The sequence below is a fragment of the Manacus vitellinus genome, unplaced genomic scaffold, assembly GCF_001715985.3.
Source record: "Manacus vitellinus isolate BGI_N305 unplaced genomic scaffold, ASM171598v3 scaffold_13_pilon, whole genome shotgun sequence".
NCBI lineage: Eukaryota > Metazoa > Chordata > Aves > Passeriformes > Pipridae > Manacus > Manacus vitellinus.
This window is the reverse complement of record NW_021938999.1, coordinates 7,265,543-7,288,033: the sequence shown is the minus strand read 5'-3', so window position 1 is coordinate 7,288,033 and position 22,491 is coordinate 7,265,543. Positions and strand designations below refer to the sequence as shown.

Below are 22,491 nucleotides of genomic sequence, written 5' to 3'. Positions count from 1 at the left end.
GGGGTGTGAAGCCCCGGCCCCTCCTCCGCAGCCCCGGGCTCGCCCGCCCTGCTCGGGAGTGTGGTCCCTGCCGGGAGCCGCCGCGCCTGGCGCACAGAGGGAAGCGTTGATGCATCGCTGTGGAAATTCATTGTGTGACTTTCTGGGTATTTACTGAGTTTCAGACCGAGATGCAGCTCTTGAAAGCTTTATGGGCACTAGCAGGAGCAGCGATCTGCTGTTTTCTTATATTTGTCATCCACTCACAGTTTCTTAAAGAAGGTAATTATATCTGCATGTCTACATACCCTGTTCTTTAATACTAAGGTCTTTACGAGGTGCCTTAATTATTTTTACCGTTTCCAGTATGTTCTATTTACAGCAGTGCTTCCACGCTATTTTTCCTTTCCGTTAAAGCCTTCTCATTTTTGTTGCTTTAGATAATAGGTAGCTTTAGACTTACATTTTTGGTAAATGTGTGTATATATATATATAATATATATATGAAATCTTTATGATGTTTATATTTGGTGTTTTAGCTGACGTCTCATTTCTTTATGGGACATGTATAGAAAATATTTGTTGCTATCAGATGACCACAGAACAGTAGTCATCATGGGAATATTAATAAACCAAAAAAACCCTTAACAAGTAAACGTCTTATTTTTATACTAAATCAATAGGCATCCTTTCCGTCTTCCTTATTCAGTACGTTTTCAATAGATGGCACTAAAGTTCTATGGAAAGGGCAGGGCAGAGCAAATCCTGGGCATTCAGCATCTTCCTTATCCTCCTTGCTGCCCCGAAACGGGAAAAGGCCTTTGCATGGTTTCAAGGCTCCTGTTTTTTCCACCTTGTGGTCAAAAAATTGTGATGACAATTTACAGGAGAAAATAGTTTGGATTGTGAGGCAGGGTTTCCTCTTTTTTTTTTTTTTCCTCTACTTGAATTGGGTGGAAAAAAATTATATTTGATTAAGTGGGTAGAGGGATTTTCTTTAGGAGTAACCCTTGTATTGTTCTTTTTTTGTTTTGTTTGTTTTGTTTGTTTGCTTTCCTCAGGAAAGTACTTTTTTTATTTTTCCCCAGCTGCTAAAATTCCACTGCCTATTTGTAAAGCAAACTGTAGTCTGAGATTTAAGTGTGAATACTGAGAAATGTATATATATTTGGTGGTGTATAGGAAAGCCCAGTGCTGTTCTCTAAGCAATGTTAACAAATAGAAAACAACAATATGGGGCTTTTGGTGAACCTCTTTATTCTTTCTTAGCATTGTAGTATAGTTGAGATTAGAGCTGCAGGAAAAAGGAGCCCAGCTCAGCTTGAGTGCTGCCCGTGCAAAGCAGGGAAAAAACTTTTCTTGTGACTGGGACAAAGTTTCACTCAAGGCTGGGCAAAACGACAACCTTGCAACCACTGAAGTATCGGTACTGGTTTTAATTTTGTGTCACTCCAAGAAAAGTGCGAGACTGTACATTTTCACAGTGGTTTTTTTTTAAAATGGAATTAATAAACACTAAAATGCCTGATTTGGTTAATTTAGAAGCATTTTCCAGATAGCTCCAATGCCAAAGATTTTTCCTTTAAGAAACCTACCCATGCTCTAATTGCATTGTGTGCAATGCCTCCCACATAGTGACTTATTTAACATTCTTTTAAAATGCTCAGACGAGTGTATTTATATATATCTGTCTAATGACATGGCCTGCTTTGAGGAGATTTTCCAGAATTTCAGGCTGTTTCTTGACGGTATTTGCCATTATGCTGCCTTTTTTTTTGTTCAGTCTTTCACTGCTTGAGATCTGTGTTTCTGTAAAAAATCCATAAAGGAAAAAGCATTTTATTTCCCTTAAATATTTCTTCTTGGTTTGTAGGAGTAGAAAACTTGTAAATTATTTTACAAAAACAGAAACGATAGCTGTACATAAAGGGCTTTTAACACATTTTACATTTCTCCAGCAATTAAAGCTATTCTTAACATGGACTGCAGAGAGTAAACTGAAGCTCGAGTTCGTTGGATAACTTAATTACATGAGGTTTTTTATATTTGTTTCTGAAATATTTCTGCTTTCTGTAACCCTGAGAACTGTATACTGACTGTAAATACAAATTGCTTGTATTGGGCTAGTTTTCAGACTTTTTTTGATGGGTGCTAATCTCCACAATAGCATTTTGACCCCTTCCATATAATTGCTTCAACAGTGTATGTATTCCTTCCTGCCTGTAGTTCCAATAATGACACTAAATAGTTTAGTGGAGCTGAATGAAAGTCTGCATGGTATAACTGAGCTTTTTCTTTGTGAAGAACTTTTAAAATATCCAATAAAAATGATTGATCTAAGCATAATATATTCAAATGCAGGCATATAAGAGAAGGAGAAATAGATGGTGGATTTAAACTATAAGCAGTAATTTAAACTGTAAGCAGTTTGCAAAATGAGGTTTATAGTTCCTTTTTATTTTTTTTTATTTTAAAACCTGGTGTTTTATATTACTTTCAATAAGAAAAGAAAGGTAAAAAGTGTGAGGGAAGGACTAGCAAATGATTTAACCATATGCCTACCACATCAGTTTATTAAGTAAATATGTATAGAAAAGAATACATGTGAGATGGCTGTTACCTTACTTTCAGAAGACTTGAAATTGTTTTCTGATGTCAGAGTTAGCCCTTTACATTATAATTATATAAGAAGTTAGGAACTGTATGTCTCATTGCACATGATGTTGTTAGACTGTTGATTTCCTGGCAAAAAGATTAATTTCCCATTGGAGCCTAATGAGCTACATGGGCTTGCTGTTTGTAACTCAGCTGTGTGGTCGAATTCCTAAGTTAAATGCTTGGACATTTTAATGTGATTATTTCTTGTGCAGAAGGATAATTTCCTGCAGTCCCAAAGAACATTCAAATAAGCCACCAGTTTGCCTGGCTTGATCAGATTAGCTGATAACACATCTCCTGAGACAATCTGACAGTACAAGTTCATACACAAAGCATCTCTTTTGTATGCCAGACAATTGATTTAAGAAGAATGACATGTAAAATTAATTAAAGTTCTAACTTAATTTATTAATGCATGCTCTTTCCATTTTTGCATGTTTCATAATATTTACTGCTTATTATTTTTCCAGAGGCAGATCTTAACAGAAAACTGACATGATCTTCACTTTGTACAAAATCGTATAATTACCATATGTCTTTTTCTGTGTTCATTTTCCTTTTACTCACTTGGAATTACTGATGTTATCTGTTATGTTACATTCTTATGACCTATTAACACAAGTTACTTTTATAATTTCAGTTGTACTGCATGGCTATAGTGTGTAGAACTTTCATTACATCTAGCTGAAACTTATTACTAGAACCAAGTCCTCCCTCAGTCACATTGCTAAATATAAGATTGTGTGTTGCAAGAGTCAACTGAGAGTTTTTCACACGGTTAATTTCATTAATTTCCTATACTGAACTTAGATTTTCCTCTAAGTAGACCTGTTGTAATTCTTAAATATTCTTATATGCATTTTCGAATTGAGGCAATTTGGTAGTAGCATTACATTTCTACTGTATAAATGATGTTAAGAAACAATGAATACTTGTTCTGAGATGAGTGGGAAAGAGCTGTTTAAATGTCTATTTTCATGAATATGTTTTTTTCAGGAAGTGAAGAATGGGTGAGACAGGGTGCCATTTTTCCACACTTAGGCTTTTGTGTGGAAATACAGGTCGTCCTGTGGCTAATCCGTTCCCCTATGTCCAATCTGTCCTTCAGTGTTTCTAAAAGATGAATAGAGCTGTGAACCCAGAAAAGGGTATTGTGATACATAATTGCAGTCCCATGCCTGTGTGATCTTCCTGCAAAGCAGTTTTAACATACTCTAGTCATCTGCAGTCAGTATGAAGGAGTGTTAAAAATTGCAATATCTAAAACTTTTTGCATACACCATTGAAAATTAAAACTGGCTAATTACATTCACTACCCATGCCTGATTTTAAATAATTTATTTTCTATTATTGTTTAACTCATTTCTTCAAAGAGAACTGAGAAATATTTGAGTTGATGTTATACACATAAATTGTGGGAAGTGCTTTGCCCCAGACAAGTACCTTTTTCACCTAGAAGAACATTTTAACTGTTCACACACAGTAGTGATGGGGAAAGGTAAAGGATTCAGTTTCTAAATGTCTTTGAATCTCATGGAAAGTAGGGCAGTTAGGGAGTAACTTCAGAAGGGTATGTGCATGTGGCAGCAAGGGTGTGTTAGAGCCCTGGATAAACTTTAAAGCTTTGTTTATCCTCTGTTTTTTCATTAGAAGATGGAAATGTCTTATTTATCAAAGGTGATTTGATATTTTGCATGGTTTATGAGATTGAGTTTGTGTGAGCCTTGTTTGAAGAAGGACTACACAGAAACATGGATTCAGTCTGAAGAATCTTACTTAAGGTGTAGAGAGAATTGGAGTATTTAGATCTCAAACCCATATTCTTAATCTGTTGAGTAGATGTTCAGTAGTAAGCTCTGTAAAATAGGATGATTTTCTGTTGATACACTGCAGTAGTTAAGTAGAGACAAGAGAATTCCAATGTTTCTGTTACAACCAGATGATTATGGCTATAAAATAGAATTTTAGTATCATTTGTGCAGATTTAGTATATACTTATATGTATGAATAAGGTATCTGTTTAGCACTTTTGTCATAATTATCTTTTTTCTTTTTCCTTAGGCAAAGGTTAGCAATCATTGGTTACACTTGTTGGCACTTCTGTGTCAATCACATTTAGAGGAATTTGTGTCACATTAGCAAAAAATACTGCAGCACTTTCTTTAAAAGAGTACATTTTAACACATAACTTGGTTAAGTTTTACACTTAATGTCTTTTTTCTATCACTTTTTACAGTTCTAGATATTTTAGCCTGCTCTAAAAGTATGGAAAAAGCTTTATGCATATTTTTATGTTTTTAGCATGCACATTTTGATATTGACAATAATAATAATGCACGTATTCTATTTAGCTGTGTAACCCCAAACAACTTTGCTATACCTCTGCCAATGTTTGAAACTATCTACTGACAGTATACCCAAGATAATTTTTAAAGAGCTTTATGTTCATATAACCTGATAGCTTGAGGAAATTGGTAAAACTAATGTTTACCGCAGTGTAAAACATTTTGAGGAAAGGAGTTGTTATCTTCTAAAATGTTTTGAGCCTTTGGCCCTCAAAATTTTCCTAGAAAGCATTTGAATGTAACTTAGTATGACAGATAATATTGACAGCCTTTCATTCCTTCCATTTTTCTTTCAGATTTTAAACATTTAAAAATACTTGAAACAATGAAACATAGTTAGAAAGATAATTGTTTTTAAGAATTTAGGGGGGAAAAAAAAGTATTCAGGTTTATGCTACAGTTATTTTTTTCAGTTTACCCTCTTATGCTTTATCTGTGTCTCAAAACAGTAAGATACCTTGCATACCAGATGTGCTGCATATGTTACCTATATATATAGTAAAACTGAGTTGAGGACAGCGTGTCCCAGCTGCAAATTTGCCTTCTTAAGGGTTTGTTACTTTTAACTCAGTGTAGAATAGTTTTTTCTCCTGTCTGTCTTCCATACGTTTTTTAGGCGGGTGTTGTGGAGAGGGAGGCACAAAATGCAGAAGTGGAAGGTTTCCTCTTCCCATCCAGGAAACAGAATTGACAGTTTAAAAGCCCTAAGCTTGAATAAATGTTACACGGGAAAGAAAATATGTAACTAATCTGGGGGCATTTCTTTGCATTTTTTTTATAGTTTTGTGGCAACTAAATAGAATTAAGAAGACCCAGTTCAGTGGCTGTGTGAAAGTGTGACATTAGGACTGCAGAAAAATGAATGTCCTGCTGTGAGATAAAATAGCTTTGTATTTGACATGTTTTAATGTTTTCAGTTAATTGTTTGGGGTTTTCCTTTTTTGTTTGTTTGTTTTTTCAATAGGATTAGAGAGGTGTAGCAGTGAAAGGAAGCAATGCAGACAAATTTCTCCATCATTTTCTTTTCAGGGAAGCAGGAAAGATGTTCTCTATCTGGCTTCTGCTGTGCCGGGATATACCAAAAGGGGGAGTCTGATAATTTTTCTACCCACGGAAGTTAACTTTGGAATAGTCTCCTTGGTTTTGGGTGTTTAGAATGAAAGATGTGTATGTCTTCATGGGGAACTGCACCATAGATGGTATAAACCTCCTACTTTTCCTGACTGAGCAACTGAAAAAAAGCCATTAGTAACAGATTTTCAGTAGCCTTTTTATGATTGCCTGTTTTCATGCCTCAAGAGTACAAATGAATTATTGACCTTTCTCAGAATTTATCAGGACTACCTGTTCTTAAAGGCAGTACTATAGACTCATGTGAGTCACGTCATACAAAAGTGCGTGCTGTTCAGATCTGTTGTTTAATATTTATTTTTCTTGTTTCTTAGCAGGCATACACTATATCAAATATTAAACTGGAAAAACGAGACACACACAACTGAGATTTTCTTGAGACTGAACTAAAAAGACCACATTGGGAAAAAAAAAAGGCATGTATTTAGAAGTCAAGAGTTCAATATAGTATTGCTAAAAAAAGCCATACATTCTTTTGACTAGTCAAAATATAGATAAAATTATTCACTTTACATATATATTTAAAAAAATAAATTATAATCATATAAAGAAAAGACACAACACAATTGTATTTGTTTTCTGATAGTATTTAAATATCCCAGGTGGAATATAATTGGAATTGGTGGCTCAGCTGAATATTACTGGCCAACTGGGAGATCTATTCCATCCAGTATCTGGATTATAACAAAGATTTATTTTTCTTAGCAATTATATCCTCAAACCCATAGTGATAGTAGGTTCTGTTTAATAACAAAATCCAATTATTTGCCTAAATGTGCTTTCTAAGCCTGTTCTAGAAATCCAACACAACATAATGAATCTGCCTATTCATTATATTTTACCTTTGGCACCACATCAGTTCACAAGTAAATGCTACTCAGAACAATAGATCTTCCTACTAATTGTTGTTAGTCTTGTGAAAAGCAATGAGTAACATGTTTGGAATATGTCCAAACAGCAAATTAACATATAAATAACCAGAAAAAAATAATGTAATGGATCAATACCTATTAAAATATTTTCTTAGAGCAGATGCTGTACTAATGTGTGTTCGCATGAGCGATGCATTATTTTTGACTGTACAGAGGAAAGTTGAACATTATATTAATTTGTCGGGTGAAAAATTGTATTTGTAATAGACAAGTATAATCTGGATCTCAGCTTCTTTCTAACATGTCACAAAGCAGTATGGTATTCTGAAGTCTAGATATTTAATTGCAGTCACACATAAGGAAAGATTAAGTGGATCCACAGGAGAACAAAGGGAATAGCTAAACCTTTAGAAGATATGACCTAGAAAAGAGAACTAAAGACACTGGAGTTACCGAGTTTAGAGGAGAGCTTACTAGGATGACAAGAGATTTCAGTGGGTAAAAGTCTGCCTTATAAGTAACAAATCATCCTTTCTTTAAGGTGGGAAGATAACAAGAAGCAATGAGTTCAAACTGATTTGAGGGAAATTTAGGCTATGAATTGGGACAGGTTACAGAAAATTCATGCTGTGCTTTAGGGAAGACTTGCCAATGGCAAGAACAGTTAAGCATTGAAATAGATTTTCTTGTGAAGCTGTGAAATAGGAGAGTTTTAATTTTCAGGTTAAAATATTATCTCTTGGAATCAGTATTATTAAGTTGAAGCAGACAGGCAGACTAAGTGACTTCCTCTGAAGTCCTTTCAAGTCCTATCCTCCCAAATGTGCACTTATCTGAATATTACTTAGAAAAGTGAAAAGTATTTAAACTTCTGACTTTAGGGCAGTTTTCTGTTGACTGCTGAAGTGAATAGGCTCATGGGAAGCTACCCTAGGATCTGGAAGTATTCAGAGGACAAAAAAAACCCTCAAGAAAACAACCAGTGTTTTAAGTATTTTGTTAGATAAATCAGACCTTTTTTTGAGTTGCAGATGTAATTTAAAACAAAAAAAGGAAAAAAGGAACAGAAAATCTCATGATTAATGTAAATAAGATCACACTCTTTTAAGTGCTGTTTGTTGCAAGCTCTTTAGGACTTGAAGGTATCCTGAAGCAGGACCTTACTCTGTTCGCTCTTCTTCATGTACAAAGAGCAGTGAAATAGGAATATTAGTATAATTCACTTTCTGGTCTTTCTTACAGATGAGGATTTGGTATTGGATTGTTGATTTCTGCCAGTCTATTCTTGTTTCCCCAGCACTGGAGGGCTTATCTCCACATGGCCCTATGGCTACTCTGACTTCTGGTATGGGAAGCACAGAATGAGCCCCACAACAGGGTGAGCTCCAAATGGCTTCACGAGGGTTCTCTGTTAACCTCTACCTGTTTGGTGCTTCATATTCATTGCAGTCTGTCATGGTGTGTACCTTGATGCAATACTATCCAATTTTTGTGACATCTGTATGGTTCTAAATCCAGCAAAAGGAAAATCAGCAAGTTGTGCTGACAGAAAGACTTGTGGGTCAAGATAAGTACAGGGAGAGAACATTCAGTGCTTACAACCACAGACAAAACAGACTTGATTTAGGGAAGAATTAATTTCCTTTATTACCAATGAAAATCAAAGTAGGATCACAAGAAATAAACCCAAATCTTAAGACCTTCACCTCATGACTCCCTTCTTCCCAGGTTTCACTTTGCTCCCAGTTTCTCTACCTTCCCTTCTGAGTGGTACAGGGGGATGGGGAATGGGTGTTGCAGTCAGTTCGTCACACATCGTCTCTATTGCTCCTTCCTCTTCACACTCTTCCCCTGCTTCTGCATGGGGTCCCTCCCATGGGAGACAGTCCTCCACAAACTTCTTCAATGTGGGTCATTCCATGGGCTGCAGTTCTTTCTGAACTGTTCCAGCATGGCCCTGTCCATGGGATCAGTCCTTCAGGAAGAGACTGCTTCAGTGTGGGCTCTTCTCTCCACAGGTCCTGACAGGAGCCTGCTCTGTTGCAGGCTTCCCGTGATGTCATATCCGCCTTTGGGCATCCATCTGCTCCAGCTTAGGGTTCTCCAGGGGCTGCAGGTGGATCTCTGCTCCACTGTGAATCCCCATGGACTGCAGGGAGACAACCATGCAATCTTCCCCATGCTCTTCCAGCATCTAGAGCACCTTCTCCCCCTTCTTCTTCACTGACCTTGGTGTCTTCAGGGCTGTTTTTCTCACATATTCTCACTCCTCTTTTCTTAATGCTGCTGCTTTAGCATATTTTTTTTCCCCCTTCTTAAATATGCTGTCTCAGAGGTGCTACCACCATTGCTGATAGACATAGGTTTAGCCAGCGGTGGGTCCATCTTGGAACCAGTTGGCATTGGCTTCATTGGACACAGGGGAAGCTTCCAGCAGCTTCTCATGGAAGACACACTCCTATAGCCCCTCTGTCTCTCCCCACACCTAGCCATGCAAACCCAATATATTCCTAGTCCACACCTTGTGCTTTGAGCAGGTTCTGTGTGGAATTTTTTCATGTCTATGGAACAGTTATGCACTACAAAGTTGTTTTATTTAGAGGTGTAGAAGACCTGGGTATTAGTTATTGTTTTGTTGAGCAGCACTAACATTTTTTAAAATACAGGAAATAAGAAAGTTTTTAGAAGTTACTGTATTGCAAGTTAAGATTTCTTTACCCCTTTACACCAGTTTTTCAAAAAGCACTTGCATTTTATGTGATTCTGTGGTGACTGATAATTAATCCTGACAATGATGTTATATGATATCTTTTGGAATTTGCTACTGTTTTATTGCATTAAATTGCATGGTTTTCTGCATGATTTTTTCAATACAAATTTATGGCTTTAAGGAAGAAGAAAAACCAAACCACTGCTCCATTATTCAGAGTTATACATGTTTTGGAGATGTGCATTGTGAATCTGGGAATAGAGTTAGCCTCAAGAGAATCAAACAGTTGTTTGAAATGGTCACTGCTTGAGTATCACCTTGCTTAAGGCTATGAACTAATTGAGATTAAACTAAAATGGTTGCGAGATGCTTTCTCTTCCTGTGCATCAGCAGTTCTACTATCTGTTAATACTTTAAAAGTATTATTTAGGCATTAAAAAAATGGATGTGCTTTTTTCTTCCCCTTTTATTCTAGCTTTTGCCTTTGTTTTTCTAAATACATGCTGGTAGATGAGGTAAAGAGTCTTCAACTTCATTTATTGTGAGATCTTGTAACTGTTTTAAGCATTTTTGTATACTTGGCTATAAAACTATATAGATTGTACCAGATGCTGCCTTATCTTATTTTATAGAATTATAATGGATGCTGATGAGTTTTAGAGGCAAGCCTTTAAAGATAAAAATCACTTTGCTGTGTGTTATTTTCTTTGGTAGTATATAGGAGCAGCTCCATTTTACTGAATCTTTTCACCTTTCCATTATTTAAACATTGTAGTAAAACTTTTTGTATTTTAATATTCTAAGAAGTTCTGTGTCTTCCCTAAAGACTATTAAAGCATTAAATATGTATTTTACCTGTTATTTAGCCAATAGCAACATGATTTTCAAGTGGGCTGAAGACCCAAGAACTCCCATTATCTGCAATTAGAGATTGTATGATAAAACACATGGGTTGAGCATTTTCTTGACCATGTCTACTTACTAATCTCATGCCAAGGCCCAACAGGTTTATTGTAATTACTGGTTAATTTATAACCCTACAAATTGCCATTTGTTGCGTTATGTAGACATCACTTGTAGTGTTAAGAAAGGCACTGTAAGTTTGGTCTCTAAATTAGCAGCAGTTTTTCCTTTTTGTTGGACTTCCCTGAGCCTAAAGGCATTTTGCAAGCCATGCATGGCTTTTCACTTTTAAGTAAACTGTTTCTGGTAGCAGTCTTAAGAAAGCGATCTGTAAGGTGTGAATGTTGAAGGGAGCAGTACGATTAGAGAAAAAGAGTGTATTATATGAGGTTAGGAATGGTCTAGTTGACAAAGTGGTGTTAGGTCAGAGATTGGACTCAGTGATCTCAGAGGTCTTTTCCAACCTAGTTGATTCTGTGAATCTGTAAAATCTTGTCTCAATTAAAACTGATGGTGAACTTGGTGTTTTCACTGGTGTTTTAGCTGTGTTAGGCAGCATTGAGGTCCTATCTCCTTATACTTTTGCCTGGGTTTATTGATTTGGGAAAGCATCCTTTCCTATCTGTAGGATGTGTGAGGTAAATGACTTTGAAAAATAAGTCCTACTGAAACTCTTTTCAAATCAACTGATTAAAGCATGTATTTCACTGGGCAGGTTTTACTTCACACTACATTTCCTTGTCCCATACTTGGGCACTCCAGCTCCTGGTGACATTGCCTTCTACTGTTAAAATGAGATTATTTTCCTTGTTCCACAGATGCTAAAAATTTTGACTGTTGTGTAACTTCATACTCAAATGCAGTGAATTATTAGTGTTAGTAGTACGTGCTTCTGCTTAATTATGCACTTAGGCCTTACCTAGAGCCAGAGCCATACCCTTGCAGTCACTTAACAAATCTGGATATGCTTGCTGCTCACAGCAGAAGTGCAAGAAAAAGATTGTTAAATTATGCATGAGCAAGTCGTTAAAATAACAGAAGTTATGAAATATAATTTCTCCTCAGTGTCTCTTCACAGGTTTAATGCTTTTCTTCATCTAAGATTTCCAGATTTCTTCAGTGGTCCTTGTCTACCTCCAACACACTCCTTCTGCTTTCTGTCTTGCACGCTTTCCCAGGAGAATGCAGCTTCATTCTACATGCACATGGGAAGAAAAGGAGATGGTCAAGGGTGCTGTTATGATTATGAACATTGGGCTTTTCTTCCCTAGTTTTTAGCTGTCTTAGAAATAAATTCTATGTTAGCTTTGCCTTTTATATGTGTGCTCATATAACTGTATGTATAGCCTTGACTATCCCTCTACTCAATATAAAATTCTTCCAGTTTAATTTTTATGTTATAATATGGCTGGCTGAGTGATCTAGTTCACTGGGCATTAGGGTGTTGTGTATTAGCTAATGAATTACTGGTATTCTGATTTAGTTTTGTTACAATATAGTCTGAAAATTTTCTTTTCTAGTACTGGCAGAGAACTAAGATGAACAAGGACTTTGTGCCCTTTATATAATTACTTCCTCTTTGCTAGATGGGAATTTTTTACTATGTGATCCAGTTGCAAACTTCCAGACAACTGGTCCCTTATGAAGACAGTACAGATCACAGAATCAAAAAATGGTTTGGGTTGGAAAGAACCTTAAAGGTCATCAAACCCCCCTTCCACTAGATCAGGGTGCTTAGATGCCCATGCTGGGGAGACCAAGTCTATATGTAATTAGGCTCCAATATTTTCACATGCATTTTATTGTATTGTCATGATTTTAAGTTTTCAGTTTTGTGAGCTCCATTATGGTAAAAGCTAAAATGCTTTAGATTTATAATAATTCTTAATATTAAACCCAGTTCATAGAAATTATGTAAGTTTAGTAATTTGTAATATGGTGTAAAATGAATTGAAAGTCTCTATTTGTTACAGGTATTTTAATGAGTAGTTTGAAAATTATTCTCAGTTCACCAAATGAGATTTGCAAGCCTCCCTTTTTTAGCAGATGAGATGGAAGTCAATTAAAATGAGTAGCTTTTCTCTAATTCTGATGCTATGACTCTCTGACATGATGATGAAGATATCAGATCTATCTCTAGGCTTGTACAATTCCTGTTCACTGTAACAAGAACTGCAGACACCTGTGCATCTTGAGGCAGGCACGTTCCTGAATTCAGTAAATTTGTCCAGTACTAGAGTGGCATATCAAAACAAAATTTTCTTCATATGAAAACAGAACAATCATACTTTCTTTTCCAGATTTTTTTTGTTGTCTTTAAGAAAAAGAGAAAAAAAACCCACAGTAAAATTTCAATGGAGTTAGCAGTAAAAAGAGCAAGAAAAGGACAGAAATTTGCAGCATAAGTTCATTTTCTAATAGTTTATAATTGTACAAGCCAAGCAGACAAACCTTTGCCATAGAACTACTCATTTGTCTGATTGCTTTCTCCTGCACTTATTTACATTATGGTTTAAAAGTCAAGGTTAAACAGAGATGTGCTTACAAACTGTGATTTAATCCTGACTTCTTCTCATTGTAGCTTCATATTTTATTATTAACTGTAGCCATTTAAAGTAAAAAGAGCTATTCTGAATCCATATATGAGAAAAGATTATGTACAAACACAAAGGAAATACAGAGTTTGTAATGAAACCTCAATGTTAATTTACATTTGAAAAAACAAAAAGTTGCCATAGTAACATGTAGGTTGCAAAAATTTTCTAAATCTCATGTATTAGACTGAGAAAACTCTTAACTTGCATGACATGTTTCTCAAGTTTTCTGAGTAGGAAAGCAAAATTCTGTGATTTGCGGGGTTGGCCTCAAACAGTTCATATTTGTGCAAAACATGATAAAATATATAGGCATTGGTAAATTATGCAAACGGAGTCTTTTCCAATCAACTTTCTAATTATGTTGTTCCTAAGATAATTACTGTTTCATTTTTTTTCTAAAACAATCTAAAATGTATAGGTGTTTTTCAGTACAAGAATTTGTTGCACCTCTGTTGCTGTTCAGCAACTATGCATTTAATATTGATGATTTTTAAACATGCGGTGCAGTATATTCTGTCTGTCCCCATGAATTACTTTTTAATTCTGTTTTTTTCACTCACTTTTTTTTCTAGAACAAACTTACCAATAATATTTTCTGTATGAAACAGAGCTTTGTTGAAGAGACCAAAAGATAGAGTTTAATAGCGAGATCCATTTTTGCTATTTTAAAAGGCCAGTTTTAGTACTGTGCATTATGAGGATTGCAGACTCTAGTTCTGAGTGCCACAGGCTGCTCTGATAGCTTTCTAACTTCATGTGCCACACTGAGCAAAATATTTTTATAGAGGAATTTACAGGGTCAGTTGTTTAACTAGTTAATTTACTGCATATCTCAAGTCTCAGCAAACAGCCAGTTTTTATTTTCAGTGCTATTTACGTATTTTATACTGATCAAGAATTATGTAAGAAATAATGTTTGCACCTGATCATCTAATGCTTTCTAAGTATCGCTGTGTTGGATCCAGCTCTACTAATGATGGCCAGTGACCTTTTGACTCATGGGAGGTCTGAGCTATTTAACTTTCTAAGGTGAAGTTTTTGCTGATCTAGTTGAGTGTTATAGCTTGGATAATCTTCCATAGTGGTATATTAGATTTAAAAATAGATCTCATTTTTACATATGTTAAATGTAATAATAGCAAGTACTTACAACTAGATAGCACTAAGGTATACTACCATTACCGTTCTTCAGCTGCAGTTCTATTGCTGTCTCCTTTTCCATTATAAATTAGTATTTTTTTTTTTAGGTAGCATTTATTCTTTCCTATAGAATCATAAAAAATAACTCAAAAGCATACAGATCTGAGTACACCTAGACCATTGCTCTGCTTTCAGACCTCTCGTGATGGAGATTTTTCAGCTTTCCCAGATTTTCATGCTGCACTCATCTGCTATGTCTGCATTTACTCTGAGTGGTTGCTGTGGTATCAATCATTTTGTCATGTGGGAAGGCTGGAGCAGACAGCACACACACATACATATAGAACTCTTTGAAATCATAAAGTACTTAACCCAATTAAATCGTAAAGATAGTACTTTATGTATGATGACTGGGTTGCACTTACAGAATGTGGTAAATAGCAAATCAAAAACCAATGTTCAGTCCCTGCTGGGGAGGAGGAAGACCTCTGAGCGCACCTAGAATCAGTGCTGAGGTGTGGCATTCCTAACTGAGGAGGCAGCGCTAAAATAATCCTTCTGTTATTTGTTGGTCTCCACCCTTGAGGGAGCTGCAGCCATTTTTCTATGCCAAATTGTTGACACCTTTTTGTTTGCACCTCCTGCAAGGGTGTTTTACACGTGTGAAATGCATGTACCTTGATTTTCCTTGTTATGCTGATTCTACTGAACTCCCAAAGCTATGTTCCTTCACTTAAAAGTGACTGACCATGATTTATGTTTGTACCCCTGTCTCTGCCATCATCCTGATTTGACATCCTGGAAGACTCCTACTTCCCATCAGTCAGCGCCAAAAAGGCTTCTTGTACTGCCCTGAGTCCTTTTCCACTGCTTTTCCAAAATATCCTAGATCAACAAACGACTAGTGATTTTAGAGTTTGACAAAGAATGCTATTTAATGATATTTCAGAGTTTTTGAATGCTGAATGCGTGCATTTTGCTGTTCAGGAATAGCATGCACAAAGCTCTTGACCACCTACTGTTGTTGTTCAAGACTTGTAGTGTGTCTTGTGAGCACAGTTCATAACAGTGCATTTGATATTGTGACTAATGTCTTTCTTGTGTTGCTTTGCTTCACATGGAAAGGTAAATGTGCAAGAGAGAATTTTATTAATTTGTTTTTTTCTTCTTGTAAAAATACATGAGTTCGTCTTCATTCGAGGTAGAGAAGGCGTTTAAAGCAGCATGTCTTGCTCTCCAGTAGTACAATTCCTGACAGTTTTGAAGGAGGTCACTAGCAAATCTCTGTCCAATGGGATAATAAAAAGTCATGTTTTAAATCCAACTTTATGTAAACATTTGGTTCTTGGGAGTATTTAGGACACGCAGTTGCTGCTGACAATCTTGAATGTTTTTGAAAATCATCCATCTCTAATTGCTGCTTTGTGAAATCTGACTTCATGTTTCTGTTTTCCAAAGTCTTGACAAATTATTTCTTGGCATTATTATGACAGAGATGGTAAGTAAATTTTGTGTTAGAGGGCAAAATCTATGAGCAAATATTTCTTGCATGTTCTTAACTAACATCCCTCTTCTGCATTTTTGAATGTTAGGGTGCTGCAAGGCCAGCAGCATCCTGGGGTTGGGGTGCAGGGGGCATTGGGGCTTCTCAGGAGACCTGGCCAGGCAGGGCCTGGCAGCCAGGGCCTGTCCCACCCCAGCCAGGAGCCAGGCAGCTGGGGGCCCAGGGACAGCCCCAGTACTGGGCACCAGCCACCTCCCTGGGAACTGGGACAGGCCAGGCAGGGCCCATGGCCAGACTGTGGGGGGCTCAACTCAGCCCTGCTGTGGCATCACTGGGATGGGGGCTGATGGCCCTGGAGGCTGGAATGAGTTCCTGGACTGCAGGCATGGTGTACCAAGCATGGACATTGGTACCTTCAGGGGCCTGATGTATCTGCTTTTGTAGCTGATCCAGTGAGAAAGTTGCTTAAACATGCTGTAAACGCAGCAGGAGAATACCAGCATTCATTGACACACTGCATTTTGCATATTATGTGCCAGACATACACTTGTCTTTTTAAAGACCATGCACGTTACTTTATGGATGTGGTAATGGGCCCTAAACAAGCTCAACCTGGACTGAATAGAACTTGAGTCCTGTGCTTGGGATGATTGATATGTTACTGTGCAATGTCAGTACTTTGAGGAAGTAGGATCTGTGCTTCTGAAAATGTCATTTCTTCAGAAGGATAGAAAAGGATACAGGAGAGGAGGGGTAATACTGAATTGAACTGTACTGGACTTTCTTTAAATCATCACTGATGTTATCAGTTAGGTCCTCCTTCTCTAAACTGTGTACAATGAAAGGTTTTCTGTGTTTTAATACTACCCAAAACTCACAGAAAGGCATGAAGTTGTCTTCTGTGGATCTGACTTTGTGAAGTGTCTTGGATGCAGGATCCACTGCAGGATACTTTTAAACTAGTACTTTTATCTCCTTTCCCTTTTCTTTCTTCCAACTGATGCTTCAGACATTGAATATGGGACAACGTAGTTCATCTACAGCAATGGACTGTGTTGCCATGACACAGAGTTTAGGAATCATTGTAGTATCACTTAGAAGTGATAGAATACTTAAAAGTAGTGAAACCATATAGTTTTAAATTTGAATCTTAAATTGTAAAAATTAGAAGCAAACTGTGCATGATTAAATTGTCTTTTCCTCTCTCTATATTGCTTATTGTGATGTTATAAATATGACTTGCATCCTTACAAGTAAAATAATACTTGACTGTATTTGTGATTGTGGTAGAGTAGCTCATATTTCAGATATTGTCATGCTTAAATCAGGTATAAACATATTGATTCATTTAAACTGCAGTAATACAAAGTGGCCTTTGTATTCCTGTATGCAAAAGACAGGCTGCAATGTCAATGACACCCACACTGTCCTTCTGTGGGATAATTTCCACAGTTTGCAATTATGATTTCTCAAAGGACATTTGATAGTGCTATGCTGTGCAGGTAAATCAGTAATCAGAACTCTTAGAAGTTCATTCAGCTTGAACAGAACTCTTTTTAAATTCTGCAAGTATCTCAGATGATATCTGCATGCAGTGAATGTGCAATGTACAGTGAAGCTTTACTGGTGAAACCATCATCCTTCTCTACAAAGGCTTTACTTTATATATCAGTTGTATCATAGTCCCAGCTGCCCTGGAAGTTTATGTACGGTGTTGAGGCTTGACAGGCTTAAATACACGTTTTGTGGATAGCAGTTTGACCAAATTTCGGTTTAGCTTCAAGAGTGACTGCTTGCAGCAGTGTGGAGGTGCTGCACTTGTAAGAGAGCTTGCTTATATGTTCATTTGCATCTCAGTATATGGAGCATAGTTTCGATTTTCAGTTGTATATGATGACTGCAATTTGGATTTTGGGTGAAAATAGGAAATGTTGTGAATGCATAAATGGTGTAGTTATTGTATCTTTAGCTTTTCATATTCTGCACAGGCAAAACCATTTGTATTTGTATGTCCTTAATGTTCAGTATCAGGAAAATTGAGTTAACATGTTCAAAGTGCATATTTCTGTTCTGTAATATTAGGTGTACATATACCGTGAATATGAAGGTGAAAAATATTTCATAAATGCAGTAGGTAAGGGACTTGAATATTATGACTAAATGCTTATTAGTACATGTCATTAGTTTTAAGGAACTTGGCTTTTCAAAGGTCTGTAATAAGAGATGGAAGATGGAGAATAATTATACACCTGCCAGTTAGTCAAAGACAATTACTGTCTATCAGTTAGTAATGGTAAACTCTGAACTTGCATGCTGAAGTATTTATTTGTTGGCAAAAAGCTGCTTCTGCCCTAACTGTAAGTATGTTTCCTTATAAATGTAAAGTTAGTAGTCTTAAACACTGTAGGTCCCCATCTCTCTTTTGATCAGCTCTGCAACTGTTCTGTTGCTCAAGTCCTTTTACTCTCTCTTTTGCTCTTTGCCAACTTTCATTGATCTAATTAAAATTTTCAAGTTAAGCACCAGAACTTCGTAGATCATAGCAGTCAACTACATGTGTTTTGTCTATAAACTGCATTTGGTAGAGATTTTTACACCCCTTACTCCTGTCATGTGCTGTGGTCCGAAGAGGGGATGTGACCCGAGGAAGGGTGCAAACAGAATCCCCTATTCACACGTGCACACCGTCTTTTGTCCGCTCGGGAGGTGAAAGGGCCAGAACATAGGGCGGAGCATGAGACAGACAAGCAGGGGGACAAACCAGGATAGGGACATGGGCAAAAGGGGGAGGAGTGGGGGAAACAGGGAGCAGGCAAACTCATGGCGAGCCTGGGCTTGTCCAGGCTGTGCACTGTGTAGTGTGAATACAGTGAAACCACATAATAACAGTAAAGTCCATATGATGACTGTAGGGTCCATATAATAAAGTCCTGCCAATTGCTGTATCCTTTTCTCCACGCCTGGAACTGTTCCCATCCTGAATCTTGCTCCTTCACATCTCACCCTTTCTTATTTGTTTGAAACACGGCTAGAAAATATGTTTTGATAGTCCTCTTACAGCCTGCTGTGACACAAGAAATAGTAACAATACTAACAGAGAAAGCAAAATTTCAAAACAAGTTAAAAAGGGTTTGTTTAAATGGACTTGGGGGAGGACAGATCTGCATCTTCCAAATCAGTTTGGACAGCTGCATCTGCTGAGTGACTGTCATGGGCTGGTTTAGATTTTCATCACTTTTGTTACTGGAAATCTGACTTTTTTTTCAGCCTTAATTTATTTGCAGCATGTATCCATTGCACTTTCCCTCCTTCCAGTATTTGTTACCTCTGAAATTATGAATATGCTGTTTTTCCTTTTTATCCTTCATTTTGCCTCACTAAAGAAAAACAGTTATTTTTCCAGCATTACTTCAGAATGTGTACATGTAGTACCCTTTTCATTTCTTCTTTGCCCCACAGTGGCTTGAAAAAATATAGTCTTACTTTTAGCGGTCTTGCAGTAGTGTTGAGCACTAATACTAATACTTGACTCCTTCTTTTTAGCAGTACCTGTCCCATTCCCATTTGTTAGGACAGCAGTTGTCCTTTTCATAGCGTAAAATTAATCTGTCATCAGTTCATCGTTTTAGTCCTTTTTTCTCTTTTGTCATTTCCAACAAGTAAATTCCCAAATTTTTCATATGAATTATTTTTAGTTCCTGCCTACTTGGCTTTCCATTTCATTGTTCTCATCCCACTTCTGTTAAACCCATCATCAGAAAGGCATTCAGTTCTTTCCATGTTGTATTTTAAGCTTTTTCTGTGTTAACAATGCCTCTAAAATTTGTGTCTCAGAATTCTTTTGAGCTTCTAATTAGATGTGCAATAAAAAGAATTCAGTAACCACATTTGCAGTAACATTTTATTTTGCACATAAAAAAGCACTGGGGCAAAAAGCAAGATTTAAGATCTCATAGGGGTTTAAACTGGCATTTGGAGGTTAGATTTCTAAATTAAAATTTGTGTCTCATCTCTGAAGGCTTGATCAAAAGTGGCGTAAGCTTGTATTACTAGCTCATTTTTTAGGACCTTTATCTTATGAAATAATATTCCAGGCTTTCATAATTAAATTAGGAAAACGTCTTCTTTTTTTTTTTTTTTTGGTCCAGAACTGAACTCATAGTGGTTGGTTTAGCTATGGCAACTAATATTGAACTAGTCACCTCTAATTATATACTCTGTATCTTGTCTTCTTGTTTGTAGCGATGAAACCACTCAAAGTGTGTAATAGTTTTCCTTAGTTGGTTTCGGAAAAGCTATGAGCAGAAGAATGAGTGCAGTTATTTGTTCTCTGGCAGTTGCACAACAGTATTTTCTTTTATTTTTTGATACCTGCTGTTTGAGAAATGTAGTTTGGAATTGCTATGGCTTTTATGTCTACAAAGAAAAGCTTAGTGTCTTGTGAATTTGACTGCATATTTTCCAGTGTATTAGAGCCACAGGCTTTTCAAGTTGGTTTTGTATATGTAAGTATTTTTACTGCAAACAAATGATCAGGGTGTAGGAGAAGGAGAGGAATAAATTTCGGAGTTTCTCATGTTTGTTATTTTTTTCAAATTAGAAAGTCCTTTAAATTTAGGAGCTTGAAAAAACCCTATTGAATGAAGTGGAAACTGTTGAACATAAATTATGACAGCAAAGCTTTGGATTTTGGTAATCAAATATCTGTCTTGATTTAAAAAAAACCCAAAACCAAACTCCCACCATTTTTAGCAATTGAGTAGGTGAAATTAGATTCCCAAATATGTATTGTTTCCTAGGGATGACATTTCCTAGGGTTTCACATTGCTTGTCTCTTTCATCTGTGAAGGAACATCTCAACTTTTTTTTTTTCAGACCAGCATAATTGACTGCAAATACTAACATTTTACTGGCTTTGAAGTGGAAGATTAGAGCAGGTGTATGGTGTAAAACTCTAGTTTCCATTTTTTTATAGGAACCACTTGCCTGACTTAATTTCACTGGAAGGTTAACAGAAGTTCATGATTCTTTTAGGTGAACCATGACTCAGCTATGAACCAAACCACATATCAAGGAGAGGTTTCTGATTTTATTCAACACCAGCATAAATTGGAAGGTTTGAGATCCTGAGATGTCTAATCTTGAAATTAGCTGCAGAATTTAGGGTATGAGCTCACATGAACTACATTGAGCAAAGAAAAAAATACTGTTTTCCTGTAAGCTGTTTTCCATCTCTGATTCTCTCATGCAGTGTGTCCTTTATTCTGTGGACCTATCTCTGTGGACCTATTCTGTGGATCTGTCCTGGTCTCGTGTGTCAGAGAGAGTGATGAAAGTGTTACCTCCTGCTGGCCCTTCCATTGTATCATTTGCCCTCCGGAGGATTTTGGAGGCATGTGCTTTATAAATGGCATCTTCCATCTTTTGAAAATTGTTAATACAGCACCGTGCAATCTCTAAATTTGATTTATATGGAAATAAATATTTTACTGAAAGAGGTGGTGTACCCTAGCTGCCTATAATCTGGCTGTAAATACACATGGGATTTTTTTAATATTACAAATTCAACTAGAATTGTGATTTTCTGAAAATGGAGTATTTGGGCTGAGTTGTGTGACCTCTTTTCATCTGTAAATACATCAGGATTTACATTGCTTCACAGTAATTGCTGATTAAGGATTCCTAGTTTAGGCTGTGATTTTTTTGCTGCAATGTATGTTTCTCAATACTGCAGCAAAAGCTGGAAATACCTTTATGCCTTTCAAATGTGACTTTTTTTCTGTTGAAACCTTTGAAGGAACAAAACAGTAAAACTTAGAGAATTTAAACCCTGTGAGTGTGATTTGTATATGCTATGACTTTTTCATTATTTACTAACTTGAGATGCTATAAATCTTATCCTTGGAATCAAAATATTCTGCTCAATGGCTGCAGCAGTAGCAGTGCTTAGACAGCAAGTAGCGAGTTCAGCTGACAAGATTCTGGCTTGTGTTTCTCTAACACAAACATGGCTCATAGAAAATGGATACACAGACTAATTCTGGCAGGAGTAGCATGAGCTCTCGCAGGAAGAAGTTCTGTGCAGGTTGGAGCACTGTGCAAGTGATCTAAACACTGCTCATCTGAGTCACCAAACAGGCTGCGTTAAAATTCCTCAAATGTAAATAAGATTTATCAGTTTCAGCAAGCAAACCTGCAGAATTTGATAAATGTCTACAAAAGACATTTTAAAAGATAGCTAGAAAGCTTTCTTGGCCTGAAATTCAACCAGCTTTGAACTTATCTATATACTGTTTAATTAATGTCTTTGTGGACCAACATTAAAATAATACTGTGCTCTAATCCTCTAAGAAGTAAGGCTGTCTCAGAACTGCAGATGAACTACATACTGCATAAATTAAAATTTGCAGTGCACAGTATCTTTCTGGAGCTTTATTAAATGGTGTGATTATGCAAAAACAGAAAAGTATGAAAATGGATGTTTCTAAAAAATCATTAATGTTCTGTTATCTTCCTTTTTTTTAACATTTAAGTCCATTTCCACTTGGAATTAGTGTGCTTTCGTTCAATTATTTCATCTATTACTGCTAAGAGGAGCATGCTCCACAGTTTGTGTCATGCATCTGTATTTTTTTTCTAAATTCAACGTGCT

The 22,491-nt window shown here is 36.6% G+C and overlaps 1 protein-coding gene across 6 annotated transcripts in view; it reads left to right on the top strand.

Annotated features, from left to right (window-relative positions):
- The window catches only part of TAFA5 (TAFA chemokine like family member 5), a 426,158-nt gene that overhangs the window by 122,972 nt on the left and 280,695 nt on the right, over positions 1-22,491 (top strand). The window contains exon 1 of one of the 6 annotated variants that reach the window (XM_018068005.2): positions 33-261. The exons of the other annotated variants lie outside the window; for them this stretch is intronic. Coding sequence (XP_017923494.1) covers positions 171-261 — 91 coding nt within the window. The 5' untranslated portion in view covers positions 33-170. Of the gene's footprint in view, positions 1-32; positions 262-22,491 lie in introns of those variants that run through there. 6 annotated transcript variants of the gene reach the window in all.